At 36.2% G+C, this 23,594-nt stretch overlaps 1 protein-coding gene across 1 annotated transcript in view; it reads left to right on the forward strand.

The window, feature by feature from the left end:
- Positions 1–2,886: 2,886 nt before the first annotated feature.
- LAMA2 (laminin subunit alpha 2) overlaps positions 2,887–23,594 on the forward strand; it is a 576,425-nt gene continuing 555,717 nt past the window's right edge. The window contains exon 1 of the mRNA XM_081828983.1: positions 2,887–3,063. Coding sequence (XP_081685109.1) covers positions 2,955–3,063 — 109 coding nt within the window. The 5' untranslated portion in view covers positions 2,887–2,954. The remainder of the gene's footprint in view (positions 3,064–23,594) is intronic.

The raw sequence follows: 23,594 nt of genomic DNA on the forward strand, positions 1-23,594 counted from the left end.
AAGCCACAGACTGAGAACAATAGGCACTATATTAAGTGTATCAAAGAACTTTTCTCCAGAATATACATTTAAATCTTACAACTTAACAATCATATGACAAATGAGCAAAAGATCTGAGCAGACATTTCATTTAAAAAAAAAGTAATGTAAATGTCCAATAAGTTCATCAAAACATTTTCAGCCTCATCAGAGAAATGCAAATGGCAAGGCCAGTAAGATACTACAGTGCAACCTCTAGAGAAGATAAAATTAAATAACATTAGGGGTTGGTACACATGCAGAGCATCTGGAACTCTCATATCTTATTGGGGGAGCTTAAAGCGATAGAACCATATCGTAAGCAGTTTCATAGTTTCTCACGTACCCACCAAGCAGCCCAATAATATCACTCTTAGGAATTAAGAAATATAAACACATGTCCTTCCAAACACTGTATTCAAATATTCATGGCAGCTTTATTCTTAATAGCTTAAAGCTGGAACAATCCAAATACACTTCAGGTGAATGTATAAATAACTTGTGATAGTCCATGTAATAGACAGTATTCGGCAATGAAAAGAAATGTATGACTGACATAAAGCAACTACATCACCATACCTCCAAAATACTGTGCTAAGTGAAGAAAAACCCATTATTTTCTTATTGCATTCATATGAAATTTGTGAATAGCTAAAATAATCTATAGTGGCAGAAATCAGAGCAGTGGCTATCTGTGGTGGGGGAGATTGAGGAAATTATTGCAAAGGGGCAGAAACTTTGGGCAAGTGACAGACTATATGTTACTTGGGGTAATTGTCAAATGTGAGTTTTTTTTTTAAAAAGATTTTATTTATTTGAGAGAGAGGGAGAGAGAGTGGGGGAGGAGGGGAAAAAAAATCAGAGGGAGGGGGAGGGAGAGAATCTCAAGCAAACCCCACTGAGCACAGAGCCAAACACCAGGCTCAATCTCACCACCCAGATATCATGACCTGAACCTAAACTAAGAGTCCAACGCTTAACTGACTGAGCCACCCCGGAGCCCCGGGAGTTTACATTTTTTAAACATACCAAATGGGTGCATTTATTTTGTGTAAATTGTACCTCAATTAGGTTGAAGAAAAACTGCTCTGATAATAATGGTTCTGTATCTTAATTTTGGTTAAATAACTTTATGTTTTTTTCCTATGTTGGATCACAAGTAGAGTTGACAGCAGAGATCATAGTCTTATTCTCAAAGGTTGGGCCAGACTCCATTTTGCAATTTCCATAATAAAGAAAAAAAACAATTAGAGTTTCTTAGTACTAATACTAACAACTAAAGAAGGTGGATAATATTGAGAGATATCCATTTACTTGGGCACCATTTGACCAGATGTTCTCAATCAGTCCTGGTAGGAACAATACTTCCTTTATTTTATTGAAAGGAAATTCATAGATAATATTACTTAACTTCAATATAGTATTTAAAAACTCAATATAATGGCTTAAGTATAAAATAAAAAAGGAAAAAAGGAATTTATATAAAACAATATACATCTCAATATGTAAGTGCTTGGGTAAAACTTAACATTTAGTAGTTTGCCTACATTTAGCAGGCAAAATGAAGGCAAAATAGGAGCCTGAACCTATTCCCAGAGTCACCATCAATGTGATGGATGCATACTGATACTGTCTGGAAGACATTACCATGAACAGACTTGTTATCAATGATGTGATTTTCTGAGATGGTAAACACCTCCTGGTAAAGTTCAGAAACACAAAGTATATGATTTCCTCAATTTATATAGTAGATGCATCCTGGAAAACAAAACTGCAAAACACTTTATGTGCAGCATAGATTTAAATTAGGCTCCAAATATAATCCAAGGTTTTTCACCTACACAAATGCCCGGTGGTCCATTCAGAAGTCCCTGGTTAGTAGGATTGTCCCACCCAGTATGGGACAACTAGCAGTCGGACCTCACAGTACATTGATATCAGTACTCCGGCAGACATCCTGCAAGTCCCATAAAGACCCAGTAAGGAGCTTTCAAGCACCATGGGAACCTCAGACCATAAAAAGTAACCAAACAAAAAACTAGCAAGGAGCTGTCATTGGAAGCTGGGGTGGCAGAAAAACTTGCAGAAATTCTGAGTTAAGGAGAAGCAATTGGGACTGAAGAGATGAAATTTGGAGCCTGAAAGGAAACGTTCGCTGAGGTCTTTATCCTATTTAAACGAAGGTCTCCTGGCAGAACTGAAAACCTTACCTCATAAGCATAAGCATTGCAGTGGAGCAAGGGAGATTTTTAAATTTCGTCCCACCTTGGCTGCCCTCCCAGCAGTCTATCAAGCAGTAAGTCGGTGCCCTGGCCTGCCTTGCAGAGGCCCGGGGCCAGCCTTCCGCCCGCTGGTTACTTCGCAGTCACCGGGGGCTTTTGGGCCCGTCCGGTGTCTAGCGATGGATCACCTGGGTACACAGTGCCCGCACACAGCTTTGCCAGGCCTTTCTCGGGAGGTGCATCGACTCAGCTTCGGTCAAGTTCCCAGCTGTGCAGATTTCCCACAAATAATGCTTTCCACGTGTAGAGACTTTACAGATCACAAAGTGCTTTCATATCAATTACCTCCTTTAATTTACAAGAAGTTCAGCTAACAGATCAAGCTAAGGAATGATCCCTTCTCGGAGGGAAGGACGGCTATAGGAAAGGTCTGTTTCACCGAGGACCCTTTAAGGGCCTGTGCCTGGACGGCTGTGGGACGAGGGCCTGGGAAAGGGGAGGGAGGGGGAGTGTCCTCTTTCTCCCCCCACCCTCCGGCGGCCGCAGAGCCAAAGCCAGGGGGCGGGCGGCGCGGGGTGGTGGTGGGGGGCGGGGTGCTGTCTCCTCCTCTTACCCAGCAGCTGCTGCTCATTCAGCTCACAAGCCCGGGCCGGGGGACTGGGCGGCAGCTACTCCTCGGGCTCCTGAGAAGCGGATCCGCTCCGGGCCACCGCAATGCCAGGAGCGGCCGGGGTCCTTCTGGTCCTGCTGCTCACCGGGGGCCTCGCGGGCGGCGGGGCGCAGCGGCCAGAGCAGCGACAGCTCCAGGCACATCAGCAAAGAGGTACAGTCGAGGAACGGGCTCTAGATTCCATCCTTTGCGGGGGGCTGCGGCCCCTCCTGGTCCCTTCTTCCAACAGCAGGGACCGATTTCTGGCTCTGCCCTCGGGTAGTTGGGGCGAGAGGAGCTAAGCCTGATGCGAGTACACTTTAGCTCCCTGAGTACATCGTGGCGGGTGTGTTGGGGGGATTGCTTACCTCCCCCAAAAGAATATGAAGCCCATTTCATTGTTCATTCGTTCGGAGAGACCTTGCTATCGCTTTTACATATTGCCAATTGATTTCCGAAATCTTCCAAAGAGGCAAACTTTTAACCAATTGAAAAATAAAAAGTTTTTCCAAATCAGATTCCATCCCTACAGAGTAATGTTTCCCAAGCTGTGGCTCATCTTGGAACTTTATGCAGGGCAGCTGATACATTTTTTTTTTTTTTTAAGAGCTTTGTTTCTAACTATTTGAACAGAATTTGTAAAGTAGTTAAGTAAGTGGGTTTTTTTCTTTCATGCCAATGGGACCTCCAGCCTCATCTTTTTCTGACTCACATCCGATCTCAGGGATCCTCTTTATTATTATTATTATTATAGTGAAATTTCTCCTCTGGCTTAAATGTAGGCAAGACTTCTATGTCATATTTACTTTAATTAAGGTCACTGTGACCAGATATACACTTTAGGGGACTTTGGAAAACGGTTTTATTTAATGTAACTCAAATTATTCTCTTCAGAGCTCTGTAATGTTTATATGCATATAATTTCTGATACTCTTGGGAGTCTTTGAAGGGTTATTTTATGATCATGAATGGTTTTTTAAAATTTTATTTTATTATGTTAATCACCATACATTATGTGATCATGAATTTTAAAAGAAGCAAATGTATAGCATTTTAAAACATAATTTATAATACATAATTTCAGCAAACATTTTTATGAGTTGGAAAACATGTATTAAAGTAAAAAATTTTTAAGGTTTGGTTTCAAATATCAAAATATTTACCCTAGGAGTACAGAATCTGGGCGTTAGCAGCTTTTGAAAGTTTTGATGAGACTGAATCTGTCAAAGTTTTGAAATATATTTATCCCTCTTTTAGTTAACTGGAATAGAGCTATGTCTAACCATTCTGATAGTTCTTTTTTTTTTAAATTTTTTTTAAGATTTTATTTATTTATTTGAGAGAGAGACAGCGAGAGAGGGAACACAAGCAGGGGGAGTGAGAGAGGGAGAAGCAGGCCTCCCGACAAGCAGGGAGCCCGACGCTGGGCTCGATCCCAGGACCCTGAGATCATGACCTGAGCTGAAGGCAGATGCTCAATGCCTGAGCCACCCAGGCGCCCCCATTCTGATAGTTCTTATAATCTAACATTTCTAGCAGTACTATTATATCTTAAAAGGAGTAAAAAAAAAAAATAATCTTCTTGCTACAATAGTAACTCCCTGATTAAAATTCCTAGAATAAAAATGACCTTAAGTTCACTACACAACTTTTTTTCTTCTAATTTTACTTTTCCTTCTCTGTGAGGTAAAATGGGGTCAATGTGGCATAATTAATAGAGTTTATGAGTGTGAGTTTGAGAATACCTCTGGCAGCTGATTTTTAAAAATACTGCCTCAAAATATTAGCCTTGCTTAGTTATATGATATGTTTTAACAATACATATTACTTTAATACTGTTAAGCAGCTGGGAGTAAAGAGAAGCCAGGAGCACCAACCCTTTTGTTCACTTGGAGTGGGGCAGAAGCTCAAAGCAGGGGGATCAAGTGGGTCCCTGAGAAATTTCCTAGTGTGCTGCCCACTCCCCTCATTCTCTCTCCTCCCAACCCTTCCCTTCCCTCTTTTGCCCCCTCTACCTCTTCTCCTCCTTTTCTTCTTCTCCTACTCCTCCTTCCCTCTTCTCCTCTTTCTTTCTCTGTCTCTCAGTCTCTCTCTCTCTCTCTCTCTAGATAAAATTAACTCTGATTTCTATGGTCCAGGCACAAGCTGAGGTCAATGCAGAAGGGAAAGTTTATACTGCTGTTCTGTTCAGAGATCACTTGAATGCTATATACAATAAGGAATTCTGTGCAAAATAGTTATAACATAGAATCTACTATAGACTGCTATCTTCTGCATCCTAGAATCTATTAATCTATTACTATAGATCATTTGTAATATATTTCAAGATTGGCTTAGGGATAAATGGTTGAAACTTGTTAATATTAAAAGTATATGTATGTTTCATAATACCTTAAATTTATAAGTGTTTTGTAATTTAAAAATGCCTTGTATGCATTAGCTTATTTCACCTTCAACTATTATTATTCTTATTGGGCAAATTTAAAACTGGAGACTTGGAGTAGTGACTTAAATTCATGCAACTGCTAATAACTTAATTTTTAACAACTAAAAACACTTCTAGTGGTGTTTATGCTAAAGTTCCCTTTTCTATGGTACCAAGATTTCTTTCCATTTATTGCGGGGGCCATGTTTTCTTTTTAATTTTGTTCTGTTAAAGCACACTCTCAGTGAAAATCATTGGATATGAGCATGACTGATGAAGTTTTTGGCTATCAACTTTTTTCTTATCGATTATATTAGCGTTTTTCTCCCTTATAGTATGGTGCCATTTTATTAAGAATACTGACAAGAAGCAATCATTCTTAAATGTTGTAATTGAGTTAGAAATTTAACTACATTTTTTGTTTGTTTTTAATTTTTTCTTTAAAATCTTGTGTAGCTTCTCTAGCTCACTGAGTTGTAGGAATAGCATTGATTCAGTAAGAATGATATTCTAAGAAAATTTTTTAACTAGATATGATTGACAGAATAGAATGATGTAGTCAAAGTGGGTCTGTGTTTCAGCAAGGCAGTAGATAAAATCTTTTCCCGATATTCTTATGAATAATTTGTGGAAATGGAAATCTAATGGTAGGTAAATTGCAACTGATTGGAAGTAGTTGCCAAAGAATACCGCGTGGTGGTTTAAGGTCAATTCGGAAAGAAGTCTTTGGGAGTGTGATAGAGGATTCCTTATGTTCATTTGTCTCGGTGATGGCTTGATGGAAAACATAAAATGCAAGCTTATCAGAACTTCTGGTGGTCCAAAATTGATTCAGGTGGCTAAGCAGGTTAATAACAGATACAGGAATTTTGAAAGTCTACATAGCCTGGACCATGAACAGAACCTACGCAGAGCTGGTTTTGTTATTTGTATGCAGACATTAAATGATTTCATTTCCCCTCTTCTGGAAATGTTTTGTTTCCCTTATAAATACAGGGATGAGTACAAAAATTGGAGGAGAAAGGGCAGTCTGAATTGCAGCAAGTTCAATATGAACATATAGTGTGACATATTGACAGAAAAGAGAACTCTTATTAAAAAAACTCATAGAAACAGAGGGCTGTTTTAGAACACATTGGGGTGCTTCACTGACAAATGTAGGTCAATTCAGAGGAAGAAGAAGAGAGTAGTTAGGACTCTGGAAAGATTTCCAGAGGAGGACATTTCAAGTGAAAATTATTTGGAGAGGGGCGCCTGGGTGGCTCAGTCGTTAAGCATCTGTCTCCCACTCAGGTCATGATCCCAGGGTCCTGGATTGAGCCCCGCATCCGGCTCCCTGCTCAGCGGGAAGCCTGCTTCTCCCTCTCCCACTCCCCCTGCTTGTGTTCCCTCTCTCACTGTGTCTCTCTCTGTCAAGTAAATAAATAAAATCTTAAAAAAAAAAACTATTTGGAGAAAGAAAGACTTAAGAAATGAGGCATATGACAAAGGGGAAGGTTTGAATTAAATAAGATGAGAGGAAGCCTGCTCCTTCTCCCTGCCCCTCCCCATTCTGAGCTGTTAGAAATTACTAGGTTGTATTGGAGCACCTAGTTTCTGGAAATGTCCATGTGTGATCAGATGTGCAAACTGTCAGGGAGTCAGGGATGAGTTAGGATGAAGTGCCTTTCCAGAGACATAGTTAAAACTCATCAAGTCTCCAGTGCTTTGCTAAGCCCAAGATTCTAGTATTACAGTCTATTGTTTTTGGAGTGCATACTTGCATTTGAACTTCTGAATTCTTAAAGATGTCAAGAAAATATGAAATGTATATAAATGTGTTTTTAGATGCTTTCTGGGATTTAAAATAAAAACATGTTTGAGATGATCCTCACTCATTTTTGGCAAGAAGACTTAAAATTTTCATATGGAATTCTTACATCACATTAATTGCCTGGTTCTAAAACATGCTGTGCTATACAATATGAAAATGCTTCATAAATTACCTGAGATTTATTGTAACCATAAACCTGGAATTAATTTCTTTTTAATCGCTTTTGCTACATATGTAACTTTTGTACATATGTTGGCTTGGTCACTGCAGACTGACCTAATAGTTTAGTAAAAATGATTCATAACAGATAAAATGTAGGGTTCAGAATAAGAACATATTCAACATTAACAATTATAGGTGTAAAATTTTTTTAAAAGACATGAACTTTATATTATGTATTTTATCTTACATATCAGTGTATACAAATTGCTGATTGATCTTATTCCTAAAAGTTTTCTATCCTAGGATTTCATGCAAAGTAATGAACCGAATCTCCATCAAGAACTGCCAGGGAGGGCGCCTCGGTGGCTCAGTTGGTTAAGCGTCTGCCTTTGGCTCAGGTCATGATCCCAGGGTCCTGGGATCGAGCCTCGCACTGGGCTTCCAGGGAGCCTGCTTCTCTCTCTGCCTCTGCCTCTCTCTCTGTCTCTGATGAATAAATAAAATCTTAAAAAAAAAAAAACTGCCAGGGATTATGAAAAAAACTGTACATGCTCTGCCAGTTTGTCCTTAATTCACTCTGAAATATGGGATAACTGTCCCCTACACTGTAATAACCATAGTTTTATCAATAATAACCAGAGTTTATAGCTCTATATAAACTATATATAATATATATATATTATATATATATATAATAATAACCAAAGAGTTTATACCAGCTATGACTCTGTAAGAAAAGCATGAGTCTATATTTTTATGGGAGAGATTTAGTTAAATTGGAAGATTTTCTGAAGTAGTAAGACTTAAGAGTTTTTACATCATCCAACTATATTGCAATAGCAATGACAAAAAAGTTTACTTTTTGTAGATTTCACATATCAGTATTTTCTCAGTCCCCATTTATTTAAAACATCATTGTCACTATTTTTCTGTTCATACATTTAATAAATATTGGTTATTCATTGACAAAGACTATTGTGCTAGACTTTTCAACTTGGACCTTGGAGACCAGATTATTGTTCCTCCTTTTAATCCAAACAAATTTAGCATTAAATGATTTAAAAAAATTTGCTGAAACTTTATTTGAGCTTTCACATCTTTCATAATCTGCTTTAGAATTATAGGGCCTGAATTCTGGGCCACAAGCAAAGAAGAATTGGCAGAATAGGAACAGCTAACCTCAGCCTATGCAGAGCAAGATTAGTGGGATGACTGGTTGTCTGAATTAGAGAGTCCAAATGCATGCTTGATTCCAGTCAGCATAACTATTCAGTAAGATTCTACTGTTTGGGTGGAGCATGGCTGGAAGTTTCCAAGCAGGATAATAATAATAACAACAATAAACGGTGACTGCAGGTCATTTGTGCAGAGTTGCAATACATTCTTTTTTAGCAGCTGGAGACTAGGAAAAAAATCAGGAAGAAAGCGTTGTCACCGGGCAGACAAATTGTTTAGGCCTCCAATCCAGAACATTGGGGTTTAAGATTTGTGTAGAATCACGACTTTAAACTAGGTAGCTAGGCAGGAACTTAGGCAGAAGTCCAGTTGCAGTGATTGAGAAAACAAAGTAGAGGTAGGGAAAGACAAAATTAGATTGGCACATGGTTCTTAAGACCCATGCTGGGCTCTGTTTATACCAGTCAGACAGAAAGAGGACGAATTCTGGACTGTACCAATTGCTCAGATGGAGTTCAAAGGCCAGAATCGGTGCAGGAAATTTGTGGGCATGGGACTATATATATTGGAATATGATTAATGAATGAAGTAAGTAAGTAAAACACACACAAAAAAATCCCTGCTCTTCTGGAGTTTATATTCTAGTTGGGGTAGAGATGGGGGGCAGAAATATGATGAATATATAGTGAATAAGTAATATATGAATACCTGTATTTTTAGAATGTAGTGAGTGATGCACAAACAAATATACCAGGGTAAGAGGAGTCAGGAGGTCTAGGAATAGAGAGAGGTTGGTTGCTATTTTAAGTAGAATGATAAAGGTTGACCTCATTAAGAAGATCACATCTGAGCAAACCCTTGAAGGTGGGGTGAGAGTGATTCATACAGGTATAAGATGAAAGAGCTAATACCCTTAGTACAGGGAGCATGTTTATAAAGGTCTACAGCTGGAGCACAGTGAGAACAGTCAGGGAAGTATTGGGGAGCTGGATCATTGTAAAAAAATTGCCTTTTAGTCTGAGTAAGATGGATGGAATTGGAGAATTTTGAGCAGAGTTAAATGAATGAATGAAATAATAGTTATTATTTCTTTTCCCAAACAGGCTTTAATCCACTGGACTAGACCAATAATCCAAATGTAGTATTAATTGAGATCCATTTCCTCCCCCATACATCCCATTCTTAGAGGATAGTTAAGTGACTCCATTCCAGAGTATTACATCTTGGCAGTCTTATCACTGGGAAACTCAGATGTGTTTTTGTAAAATTTTTTCTTTTTTCTTTTTTTTTCCTTTTGGCATCTCCATCCTATTACAATTAAAAGAATTTTAGTATCAGGTGCCTGGGTGGCTTAGTTGGTTAAGTGTCTGACTCTTGGTTTGGGCTGAGGTTGTGATCTTGGGGTTGTGAGATTGAGCCGCCCCTCCCCCATCAAGCCCTGCAGAGTCTGCTTGAGGTTCTGTCTATCCCTTGCTCCCTCCCCCCACCTCATGCACATGTACTCATTCACGCTTACGCGCTCTCTCTCTCTCTCAAGTAAATAAATGTTAAAAAAAGAATTTCAGTACATTAAAACAACTGAAGTGTAGGGAACGTCTACATATCCTTTTATTTGCCCAGTGTTCTTAGAAATATGCCATAGATTTCCTTTTTTTTTTTTTAAAGATTTTATTTATTAGAGAAAGCACGAGCAGGGGGGTGGGGCAGAGGGAGAGGAAGAAGCAGGTTTCCCACTGAACAGGGAGCCCAGTGTGGGGCTTGATCCCAGGACTCTGGGATCATGACCTGAGCCAAAGACAGACGCTTAACTGATTGAGCCTCCCAGGCGCCCCTAAGTCATAGATTTCTTAGAGTAATTTTAATTAATGTAGATGTTAAAAACAAAAATAAGTTATTCACAGCCCCACATAAATATGCGTACCTTGAAGTTCTCTTTTATTATTCCTTTCAGTATCACAGCTAAAGTTTAGATACTATTGTTAAAAATGACAAAATGATGTATTGATCTGATGACTTCTTTTATAAAATGAACTTTGAAATGTTACCTATTTTTACAATCAGAAACTTATTCTATATTCTGTTTCAATTTTTATAACTTCTTTAAGGATCGCTGTAAGTCTTGCAGTAAATTTTGGAGTAAAGTAATACAGTTTTGGCCTGACTACATTCTATCATTTAAAACAAGAGTTGTGGAAAAAATTGCATAGGTTCTCTCTTTCTTTTCTTCCCCCCTTCCTCCCTTCCTCCCTTCTTCCTTCCTTCCTTCCTTTAGGATCCTGCTTGTGAAAAAAATGTGGTTTTCAAAGAGATAATTCTAACAAATACAACTTTTAAGAAGATATGTAGGCAAAACTTCACTTAAATCTTCTAAAAGTCAGATAATTACAATCTAAATATAGTTTTGAGGCATAATCTGAATTTACATGGTGAGTTAAAACTAGATAATTGCTTGTCAAAGATGTATAATATTGGTGATAGAACAGTTTTTTTCTAGTCATCTTGAATGTGGATTTTAACATGGAAATCTGATGCTATTTGGTTTTTATCTGAACACATGACTTTTAGAAAAAGATCATAGAGATAGTCTGCTAGGGGTTATTATTCATACCCCTGGCTTTCTGTGACAGTCTTAATTTAGTTCAAATAGCGAGTTAATCTATGCAAATAAAGAATGACGAAGACCTGTGGAATTATTTCGTGCCTGCACTTAGGAAAGGCACTTTGTGCGATGTTAACAAAGCCTTTCCATGTAAGGTCCTCTTAGTTGACCACCAAGCTGTACTTCTGTGCCAGGCTCTTTGTATAACTGCATCTTTTTTTTTTAAAGATTTTATTTGACAGAGAGAGACACAGCGAGAGAGGGAACACAAGCAGGGGGAGTGGGAGAGGGAGAAGCAGGCCTCCCGCTGAGCAGGGAGCCCGATGCGGGGCTTGATCCCAGGACCCTGGGATCATGACCTGAGCCGAAGGCAGATGCTTAACGACTGAGCCACCCAGGCGTATAACTGCATCTTGAGGACCAGATGCTTTAGATTGGCTTAATAGTATCTAGCGCATTGTGGGCATTAACACGTGTATGTACATAGTAGAGCTGTTTAGTAGGTTAATATAATTATCTTCGTTTTACAGAAGGAAAATAGATGCCTTGCAACTTGTCAAGGACAAACACAAATTCCAGTGCACGCTTTAGAATTAGAAATTAGGATGAGGTGCCTGGCTGGCTTAGCTGGAAAAGTGTACAATGCTTGATCTCAGGTTGTGGGTTTGAGCCCCAGGTCAGGTATAGAGATTACTTAAATAAATTTAAAAAAGAAGAAATTAAGATATGTTCCTGCTCCTGATTTTTTGCATCCTACATTGTTATCTCTTTTAGACTTTTAGCTCCTTCCTTATCTTTTATAAAAGACCTTGAAATAATCATATCTCCATTTCTGAGTTATGTTAGTAGTCTAATTAGAAAACAGAGAGTCACTAGGTATTGTGAGAGAACAAGAAATGTGTTGCCTTTAATGGTCTTTTTCATTTAAACACACACACACACACACCCACACAAAACTATGCAGAAACACACCCACAGCACTTAAGATTTTACACGAATATAAAAATATTTGTCAAGTTTTAGTCTTTAAATTCTTAGAATTTGGATTACTGGACACTGGACTATAAGAAAGTATTAATTGATTATGGCTTTCCTGAAGTCACCTTATACAAATAATGTCAGTGGGCTAGAAACATAATGGTATTTATTATATAATGAATGCTTTAAAAAAGGGCAATATATATATATTTCAGTGAATGAGAAGAACAAGAACCAAACGTGTACCTGACTCAGAGAAGAGTTAATCTCAAAATTCCTTTTGAAAAAAAGTAGAGCACTGGCATTTCTCTATAAAGATCTAAAGAGTTCAATCTGAAATTGAACTTCTCTGTTAGAGAATTGTGCAAACTTCCTACAATGTAGGTGTATGTATGGCACCAATAAGTGTGTATGTATGTACTATTTATAGTTTATTTTTTTTAAGATTTTATTTATTTATTTGACAGAGACACAGCGAGAGAAGGAACACAAGCAAGGGAAGTGGGAGAGGGAGAAGTAGGCTTCCCGTTGAGCAGGGAGCCCAGATGTGGGACTGGATCCCAGGACCCTGGGGACCCGAGCCGAAGGCAGACACTTAACAACTGGGCCACCCAGGCACCCCCCATTTATTAGTACCTAATTAATGTATTTAGTATGTTTATATTAGTATATTTAACATACTAAGATATTTAGATATTTGATTTGTTTTCTTAAATCAGATTTTCAGTTTTATAAAAAATCTAGAATAAGGGAATCTATAAATTTGCAGTAAAGTCTAGTTGCCTTTTTTTTTTAAAGATTTTATTTTTATTTATTCGACAGAGACACAGTGAGAGAGGGAACACAAGCAGAGGGGGTGGGAGAAGGAGAAGCAGGCCTCCCACCGAGCAGGGAGCCCGATGTGGGGCTCGATTCCAGGACCCTGGGATCATGAACTGAGCTGAAGGCAGATGCTTAACGACTGAGCCACCCAGGCGCCCCTCTAGTTGCCTTTGATAAATGATTATGAACCACAGAATGAATTATAAATGGGATCATTCAATTTTTTAGTCCAGTAGCTATACGATTAAAACTCTAAGGTATAATAACTTTTAAGTTGCTTGCAACATATAAAGCTCTATTCTAAAGGGGAAATAAGGTTAGTAGAGTTTGCCACATTGAATATATTTTTTTCTAAAGCCTGTATAGCTACCACAATTTTCTGGCTTATTGCTTTCTCTGCCTTTTTCAATTACCAAATAAGGCTGAAAATATGAAACAGAACATGAGGTAGAACAATTGTCATTTCAGGGAGCTACTTTATCACATTGGTTTGTTGTGAGGAGTATATAAAACAATGAATATAAAACATGGAGTATCTATTAGGGCCTCAAAAAATGTGAGTTTCCAAAATGCTTCAAGAAAACTGAATTAAGTTTAAAAACTCTCTTGGTGTCAAGAAATTCTGGCTTAAAGCAGCACTTTTTCTCCAACGCTATGGTATACCAAACTCTGCTGAGGCTGTGTATGAAGGAATTTGCTTATATACTGGAAAACACAAATGTATGGATTTGGTTTTAATTGGAATTTCTGTTGTAGTGTTTTGCTAATCTGAACTTTATAGCTTAGCATGCAAAAAATACCTATCAAGATAGACCCCTTTATCCCTTCAATTTTCATATGTGTTCCTCTGCTTTGGAGAGAACTTTGAATATTAGAAAAAGTGTCTTTGGGAGATGACAAGAATGGAATTCATAGTTGTGTTATCCCTCTTTTATTAACTCAATGGAGTTTAAATTTCCAATTAAAGTAGAATTAAATTAGATAATGTGCAAATTCTTGGCAGCTAATCAGTAAATATTAGCTCTTCTTTTTCTTTATTGATTGATCATAAAGCTCAAAAATGATATTTGCAGTACATATGACAGCACTTTTGCTTAAGAAGAGTGAAACATTCTAGAAGCTTCTTTGAGTAGACCCTAAAAGACTATAGTTGGCAAGCTATGTCATTGAAGAGAGATGGAAGAATTCTAACAAGGTCACACAAGTCAGTAACAGAGATAGGAAGAAACACAAGGTCCTATAATTAGCTAATAGTTATGTTGGTAGCTCAATGTGAGAGGTGATTTAGACATGTAACAGGATGGAAATTTTAGCAATACTTTGTGGCTATTTATATTTCAAATATGATATAATTAACATTTTTTTCCTAGGAATCTCTCATTTTGGACATATATTTATTAGGGACTGATAAACTATTTTGTAAAGAAGGGTTTTAATGTGTGATAGGTAACAAAAATGTGTGGTACCTAGTAAATACCCTATAAAGATTAGTTATTATTTTCAGCCTATGAACCACATGTCTTCATTGACATCTGCCTGAGTAGAGAGGATAATTCAGCATGTTTGACACACAATGAAAGTTAATTTCAGGATGGTCTTCAATGGAAAGTCTAATTGGACTGTAGAAAAGCTCTCAAAATAGACCTTCTTTATTTGGACTCTTTCTATTCAGTAAGGTAAAAAAAAAAAAGTCTTGGAACACATTATTTAATACCAACCTAGATTGGGAAAATTTTTAGTGTGTCTTCCCGCATATTAAATCTAATGGTAAAATTCTAAAAAACCAAAGCCAAAACCAAAAACTACCTCGGGAAATCCCATAACCTCAACAGATCTCTAGGGAGACCTGCTTTTTTAGACCTGGGAATATCAGATTTTGAAAAAGCTTCAAACAAAAACATTTCCCATAGGCCCCTTGCTCTTCAAAAAGTTTCAATCATGCTTAACATGTAATACAACCATTCAGTTTTTCAATCTGGCACATTAGAAAAATCACTGGATTTGGAATTAGAACTCTAGGATACAAACTTTGCCTCTAGCTCTTCTGAAAGATGTCACCTTGAAGAACAGATAAGTCATCTAACTATTCTGAAGTTCAATTCTCCATCCAAAAATAAAGAAAGAAAATATAATGTTCAAATCTATCTCATGGAGGGGTTATAAAAGTTAATTAAAATGTACAATACAAATATTATTAATAATACTGTTCATTATTATAATAAATGACAGTTTTGCCCAAAGACTTTGATGGTTCATGAAGTTCTGCTTCACCCCCTTTCTTTGATTTTTTTTTTCTCCCAATGGCTCTTAATGTATTTAGTTTTTCTGGATTGAGAATCATGACACATCTTCTTTCTTTCCTTCCTTTTTTTGCTATATACCTCCAGGAAACAGAAAAAGTTAATTCATATGGAAAGGAAATATTTTAAAATGCATGTCATATCATTATTGATTTTGCACATAGCCACAGATACATTTTATATGTAGACAATGATACATTTAAAAATTCTTCAGAGCACCTGGGTGGCTCAGTCAGTTAAGCATCTGCCTTCAGCTCAGATCATGATCCCTGGGTCCTGGGATGGAGCCTGCATTGGGCTCCCTGCTCAGCTGGGAGTCTGCTTCTCCCTCTGCCCCTCCCCTTGCTTGTGCTTTCTCTATTTCTCTCTCATATGCTCTCTCTCAAATAAATAAAATCTTTAAAAAAATAAAAATTCTTCAAAATACTTTTTCATTCTTGTGTATTTTTTGTCAGCTTTCAAGAACTGATTTTATCCACAGGGTTCCTGACCTAGTGCTACCTAAGATGTGCTGAGAAAGCAGTGCTGTCCTACAGTGCATTACCCATTTAGGGTTTGGAATCTTTAGATATAATTTTGGACAAAACATTGCCCTCTGAGGCCATTTTCCATATCCTAGGAGATCCATATATATATTCTTTTAATTAACCCATGACTGTGTTTGGGTTATTCCAAATATAATTTCATGAATTAAGTTAAATTTGGTTGAAGTATGTAATGAATCTAGCCTGTTATGATTTTCAATTATGTACTAAGTTGAAAGACCACTCATATTCAGACAAACTTCATGAACTATTGCTATTGCAGAAAGCTAGAAGGGCATTTAACCAGTTAGTTTCTCTTTTAAGATTTTAAGCTATTTAATAATCAGAAATTAATAACATAAGTGACACACTGATAGGACTGTCTTTTATTTTTAGTTACTGCTTTATCTCTAGTCTTAGTCTGGCATATGGTAGGCCTTTAATTAAATAATTGTAAAATGAATGAAGAAGCCACTCTTTGGTTACACCCAAAGAGTGCATTTTAAAAAATTTTACATGTACTATTTTTCTTAATGCTTTTATATCTTAATATTTTTATAAGTTATAAATTTCCACAAATACTGAAACAGAGATACAGGGTATTGTTATCAATGACACTTAAGTGACAAATATAATATTTTAGAAGTATTTTAGAATATTTTATCTTGCTTTTAAGATGTATTTTTTCCCTAAGGATATTCCAGTAAGAGCTGAGCAATTTTTAAGCTTTGGATGAGGAATGAATATTTCTTGGCTCAGAACTTTCTGATGTGAGGACTTTTTGGACAAGACTCATAATGCATAAGATTAAAATGCCCACCAAGATGTAAGTTCTACTTCAATAAATGGCATTTGGAAAAACTGATCAGTTACATACAAAAGAATGAAACTGGATGACTTTCTTAATACTATATACAGAAATAAACTCAAAGTGGATTAAAGACCTAAATGTGAGACCTGGAACCATAAAAATCCTAGAAGAGAATACAGGCAGTACTTTCTTTAACATTGGCTGTAGCAACATTTTTCTAGATATGAGTCCTGAGGCAGGGAAAATAAAAGCAAAAATAAACTATTGGGACTACATCAAAATAAAAAGCTTCTGCACAGTGAAGGAAACAAGAAAACTAAAAAGCAACCTACTGAATGAGAGAAGATATTTGCAAATTACTTATCCAATAAAGGGTTAGTATCCAAAATATATAAATAACTTATACAACTCAATGCCCAAAAACCAAATAATCCAATTTAAGAATGGGCAGATGACATGAACAGACATTTCTCCAAAGAAGGCATACAGATGGTCAGCAGATACATGAGAAGATGCTCAGCATCACTTATCATCAGGGCAATGCAAATCAAAACTACAACGAGGTATTTCCTCACAGCTATCAGAATGGCTAAAATCAAAACACAAGAAAGAAAAAGTGTTGGAGAGGATGAGGAGAAAAAGGAACCCTCTTGCACTGTTGGTGGGAATGCAAACTGGTATAGCCACTATGCAAAACAGTATGGAGTTTCCTCAGAAAGTTAAAAATAGAACTACTCTATGATCCTGTAATTGCACTAGTGCGTATTTATCCCCAAAATACAAAACCACTAATTTAAAGGGTACATGTACCCTATGTACATGTATAAGAAAAAGAAAAAGAGACAAACCAGGAAGCACTCTTAGGTATAGAGAACAAACTGGTGGTGACCAGAAAGAAAGTGGGTGGGGGGTTGGTGAAATAGGTGATGGAGATTAAGGAGTACACTTGTGATGATGAGCACTGAGTGATATATGGAATTGTTAAAACACTATATAGCACACCTGAAACTAATATAACACTGTATGTTAACTCTACTGGAATTAAAACAAAACCTTAATAAAATAAATTGTTTCCTAAAAATGATATTTTAGGGGTAGAATACAGATAACTCACACAGGAAGATTTGATTAGCATCTGTTCCCATTTCTTTGTTTCCTCAAGTCATTTATATTTTAGGGGAAAAAAAAAAAGCTTTTAAAAAGCTATTCACCAGGCCTCCACAATATGTCAAATAATGTATGTACTGTGTCCTTAGATGTGGTTTCTTTCTTGGAGTTATTAACAGTCAAATGGTAGCATACTTAGAATTAATAAAAGAGAATTGTATTCCAAGATACTTGGTAACCTGTATTCTTATTTTAGGAATGGAACTCTAAGGCAAGGTAGAGCTGATTTTGTTTGTTAGTACTTTATCCTTATTGTATAGGACAGAGCCTGGCAAGTAGAGTGGTCACAATAAGAGTCGAATGATGGAATAACAGAAGAGCTAACATTCAGGAGGGAACACATACTGATAGATATTGGGGGGGAAAATGGAGATAGTTAAGATATGATGCTATCAGAAGTTGGCAGTTAAAATTTCTACTCAAGTACAGAAAAGGAAACCAAAGAGAGAATTTACTAAGACATGGAGGAAGGGTGTAAGATCATGGAATGCTAAAACATAACGTTCCAGTTAAATGTTTAAGTGATGCTTCTAGAAGTTTACCTGCTATCATTTTAAATATATCATAAAAACTAGTATTCAGGGCTCCCCACCTGTTTCTTTTGCAACTCCATATTTTCCAAGCTCATTACTTGGAAAGAATTCTCTCTTTACTTTTTCTAGATGAGTCCATCTTTTGTGAAAAAGATAATTCTCTCCCACTGTGCCTTTACTAAGCCATTTGAGCCATCAAGAAACCTTCCTTTTTCCTTAGCACATCCTACTTTTGAATGCCCTACCTATTCTTTTTCTACTTTTAAAATGGAGTTAACAGTTCATTTCTTCCAGGTCCTCACTGATGAATTCACTTATGTCTGATCATTTCTGTTATTGTAGCCTCCCAGATCATTACATATAGTGTAAAAGTTGTCATCGTATCAATTACTTGATTTCTTATTTTTCTTGCTTATGTGTTTATGTGCTGAGAGTATGGGACAGGTGGAATTTGTGTTGAAATCATGTTTTTTTCTTTTTTTAATACCAATTGCAGCACCTTGGGATTGAATTCTATGTGAACTCACTAGGCCACTGCAACATTTTCAATTGGGAATTTACTTAAAGATCATAGGAATGTGGCATGCTCTTTAATTTTTATTCTCTTGGTATGTGTTCCTCATGGATAGAGAGTAAAGTGATTGAAAAGGTAATATGAATCAATTAGTGAAGAAGCTCTGCAGTCAACTATAGAAATTATCATGTTAGCAAATTTCTCTCAAGTTAAATATGCCACCTAGCCTGGGAATTAATATTAAACACTTTCTGTGTTCAGAGATCAGCTAATAAAACTTTTAGATAGAGCAGATCCTATAAAGTAAATGTTTAAATTTAAGTAACTACATAACATATTTATCATGATTTCCATGGAGAGAGAAAACCAAATCCTATCTGATGGTCTTAATTACAGCTTCCTTCCCACCATGCCGCTATCATAGGCTTTACATTTGTATAGCATCTGGCGTCTAGGATGTTTTATCATCATTTCTATGCCTCTCCACAAAGCTTTTGAGCGTTGTGTTGTATAAATGAGTATACTCCCACGGTTGGAAGAAAGGGGAGTCAATACTTAAGATGGATGACAGCCTGATAAATATAAGAAAAGATAGACATAGAATCCCCCATTTTCTAAATCCCAGGCATGCATTTCACTTTTATATAAATTCTTGTTCCAATATGGAGCATAGCAATTTTTTTTAAAGGGAGAAAGCTAATATGAAAATTGTAGCATTATGATAATATTTATGGATAGTAGGGGTATGATTTTTGAAAATGGAATCTACGAATAATGTATAACATGTTATTTTTTTATTATTTAGTCCAGAAATGATGTTTTCTCATGTTCTGCAGAGGAAGACATAAATTTATTTTATCTATGTATTTAAGATATTATTTACTGCTTCCTCTACTTAATTGACATGTTTAATTCATTTTTACATTCCATTCATAAATATGACCAAACACAAATTAGAATATGCATATTGTATTGTTTTATATTAACACACACATTTTCTGTTTTTCATGGTGGCTTTGTGTATGGTTTCATATATTAGGGAATTATAAATTGAATTTATTATAATTTGCTTAGTAAAATATTGATGTTAAAATCTAATGTTATTTTGGATATTGCTTTGAGGGATATGGGAGACTTACAGTGAAATCATTATTTCACCAAGATTTCTTTCTAACAAGTCATTCACCATTACTGGAATTGTATTGTTTGCATTATATTCCTTTGACGTAATTTTAAACTTCCACTCTACTTCACTATAAATGGAATTTCATTATATCTGATTCCACAATAAGTGGGTTACAGTATCGTTGACATTTAGTAGAATTACAGATCTTAGTGTCTTTTTATACTCTGCATTAAAATGTATTATGTATGCTTTCAATTCTGTTTCAAAGAGACTACTATTGATTTACATAGTTGTATGGAAGATTTCTGTGAAACTCCATCACTTGATTTCATGGTGGGTTTTTTTTCCTTCTGAAATCATTTGAAAATATTTTTTAATGTGTTTGCAACTATTGGATAAAAATGAGATAAAACTTAGGGATTATAAATATGCTTGTGCGAGTTTTTTCTATTCTCTCTAGCAGTAAGTCTTTATGAAGCCTTTGTGGATCTTAAGCTGTAGCTTTCTCTTGCAACTTTCTTTTATTCTATACTTTATTATGAAAGCCCTTGTAGAAAATTAAGTGTTTTACATAGTGCTTAGAATGCCTTTCTCTTTTAAAGAGTGAAATGAAAATATTTCTTTTGTCTCAAGCTCAGGGGAAAAGCCTAGTGGGAATTAGTTCTTTTATCTGGAAACTTGTTTGGGGGATTTGATGGCAGGGCTACTGCTGTGGAGGCTGGGGAAGAGGGGAGTCTGGGTTGAAGGAGGTGACAAAGACAAGGGACTTCAGTTCTAAGAAGGTGCACACTGGGATCTCCTCAATTCTCCCCAGATCTCAGAAGTAGGCATCCAGCTGCAGGTAATCCCTTTTTTGGCTCAGAGGGGCCCTCAGAGGACCAGACCCAAAGGGGAAAAATTGCCCTAGAATAGTAAAAAACTTTAGTTCTGGAAGCATTTCAAGGGTCTGAGACCCAGGAGTAAGCAATGCCTGGGCCACATCTACTCTGTCCACTTTCGTAGGAGGAACATTTTAAATTCATCCAGGTCAAGATCACCCAGTAGGTCTGTGCTTGAACCTTACCACTCCTTTCCCTCTTTCTCTTCTTCCTGTTCTTTTCTGTTCGGGGAGAAAAGGGTCACAGAGTTAGTAACTACCTCAAGATACAGCTTTGTAATTCATCATTATGCCACCCACAGTTTTAGTTTTTCAGCTTGGTTTGGGGGCATCCTGTTTGTAACTTATAATAACAGATTTGGAATAGAAACGCCCTTGACAACAGTCTTAATGAGCATTTTTAATTCCACAATAAAGTAATTCAGCGAATTGTTTTCCTTTGTATCTATCTCCCAAGATAAGAGTATCTGGAGGCCAAATTTCCTGCTGAGTTCTTCAGCAGTATTGCGGGGTCAAAAACTAAGCATTTTAACATGAAACATGTTGTTCTGCATCTGGAAGCCAGAATATAATAAGCATTGTTAATTTGGTTAAAGAAAAAAACAGCTGTTTAAGATTAGCCTTCTCATATATGTGTGGGAGTTAACAGAATAATGTCTCTTTCTCAAGATGTATATGTTTTTCTTTTGCTTATATGCAAATTTTAATTGATGAAGGAATTCAGGAACCAAATGAAATAATAAACCATTTTATAATTTTCATTGGAAATTAGTTGACCAGTACTCATCTGAATGGCAATATAAACTTCCGGTAACCATGCTATATGCCTTATATTCTGGGTCATAGTTTCCTATAGTGTAAACTACTAAGCCAGATAAAGCAACTCTATTTCCAAGATCTACCTTCATGGTAACTATTGGTTAAAGCCCTGGCCTCATTGATGCCTTTCGGTGAAAGCACTGTTGTGTTCCAAAATATGTATTTTGATAATTATCTAGGTTATGCACATTTCTGTAGATGCATGTAATGAGATTTCTTTGGGAAATATGGTTTGTATTTGCGTTTAAACCTCTTATTTCCATTTAGCTTTCATAAGCTTTAACCATTTTTCTGTTTCATCGAAGTAGTACTAATTTTGTGTCAGGCATTTTATTCGCTTTGTTTCCACAATTCCTGAAATCCCTGAAGACTGGTATTATTGCAGGTATCAGTCTATAACTGAGGAAATCAGGCCTGTTTGGATCATAAGGTATTTACATAACGACATAAAGTCACCATGTCTTTTTTTTTAAACAACTTTTTTGAGGTATAATTTACATACAATAGAATTCCCATGGAAGTATAGGGATTGATAACTTTGTCAAATATTTTTGCCCATGTGAGTACCACTGATCAAGAAATAGAACATCTCCACTTTCTCAGAAAGGCCCCACTTGCTCTTTGCGATCTGATTAGTTTCATCTGTTCTAGAAATTCCTCTATATGAATCATCAACTTTGTACTTTTTTGTGTCTGCTTTTTTTTCTCTCAGCCTAATATTTGTAAAAATCATCCATGTTTTTGTTCAAATTTTTGTTCTTTTTAATTGCCAAGAGTTTCCAGTGTATGAATGGATCTCAATTTTTAATTTAGATCTTGACGACATTCAGATAGTTTCCAGTTTTTAGATATTATGCCTGAGTTTGCTATATGCAATCATGTACATTTCTTTCTATGAACATATGTTTTTATTTCTCATATTTATCTAGGAGTGGAATTCCTGAGTTGCATGGTAAATATACATTTAATTTTATAAGGAATGGGAAAATATTTTTCCAAAGAGGCTGTATCATTTTACTTTCTCAAAACAAAGTCATGATCTTGATCTAGTGATAACAAACCAAGCATTAATGTTGGGCAAGCTAACTCTGGGTTGAGGAATGATACTATAATCGATCATTTTTTCTTTCTACTCCTTTCTTTCTCTTTTAGAGTACTACAAAAAATAAGGATTAAAGAGCTTGCTCTATATGGGAAGATTTTATTCTTTAAGAGGGTTAATGGCAGATTTAAGATTTTTTTTTTTAAAGATTTTATTTATTTATTTGAGATAGAGAAGCAGGAGCAGGGGAGCAGAGGGAGACGGAGAAGCAGGCTCCCCGCTAAGCAGGGACCCTGGGGTCATGACCTGAATCCAAGGCAGAAGCTTAACCGATTGAGCCACCCAGGCTCCCCCAGATTTAAGATTTCTATAAAAATTTTACATAGACATAGGAGACAACAAATATACTTTGTTCAACTTTTAAAGCAGGATATTAGTTACTTGTTAGTTAATTGTTTTACAGTATTATAGTCATGGGTAAAGCAATAATAATAATAATGTGAAAAGAAAAATCCCTATTTATTCATTAGACAAGAATGTGTTGAACATGTACTATGAGTAAGAAAAGGTTTTCTATACTGTACATACAGAGAGGAGCAAGACATAATTTTTTTCTCCTGTAAGAATTGTGTAAGTAGAAAAGTAAATGTTTATATACAGGGAGTATAATATAGACAGTATATAGGTGGAAAAGGCTTTAATAAATTATTAAAAATGTTTTCTTAGATTCTCAGGGAAGTGGAAAGATTTCCACTTCATAGGAGTAGTGACAATTTCATAGAAGTGGTAAATTTGGCTGAGCCTAATAGAAGGGAAGAATATTTTTTAATCATGTTATTTTATTTTGTATTAAAATATAATTAACATACAATACATTAGTTTCAGGGATACAAAATAGGGATTTAACAATTCTTTAAATTATGTAGTGCTCACCATGATAAGTGTGGTTACTATCTGTCATCATATATAGTTATTACAGTATTACTAACTATATTCTCTATGCTGTATTTTACTCTC

This window comes from Leptonychotes weddellii, chromosome 8 (genome assembly GCF_054177405.1).
Source record: "Leptonychotes weddellii isolate Sample4059 chromosome 8, ASM5417740v2, whole genome shotgun sequence".
NCBI classification, from domain to species: Eukaryota; Metazoa; Chordata; class Mammalia; order Carnivora; family Phocidae; genus Leptonychotes; species Leptonychotes weddellii.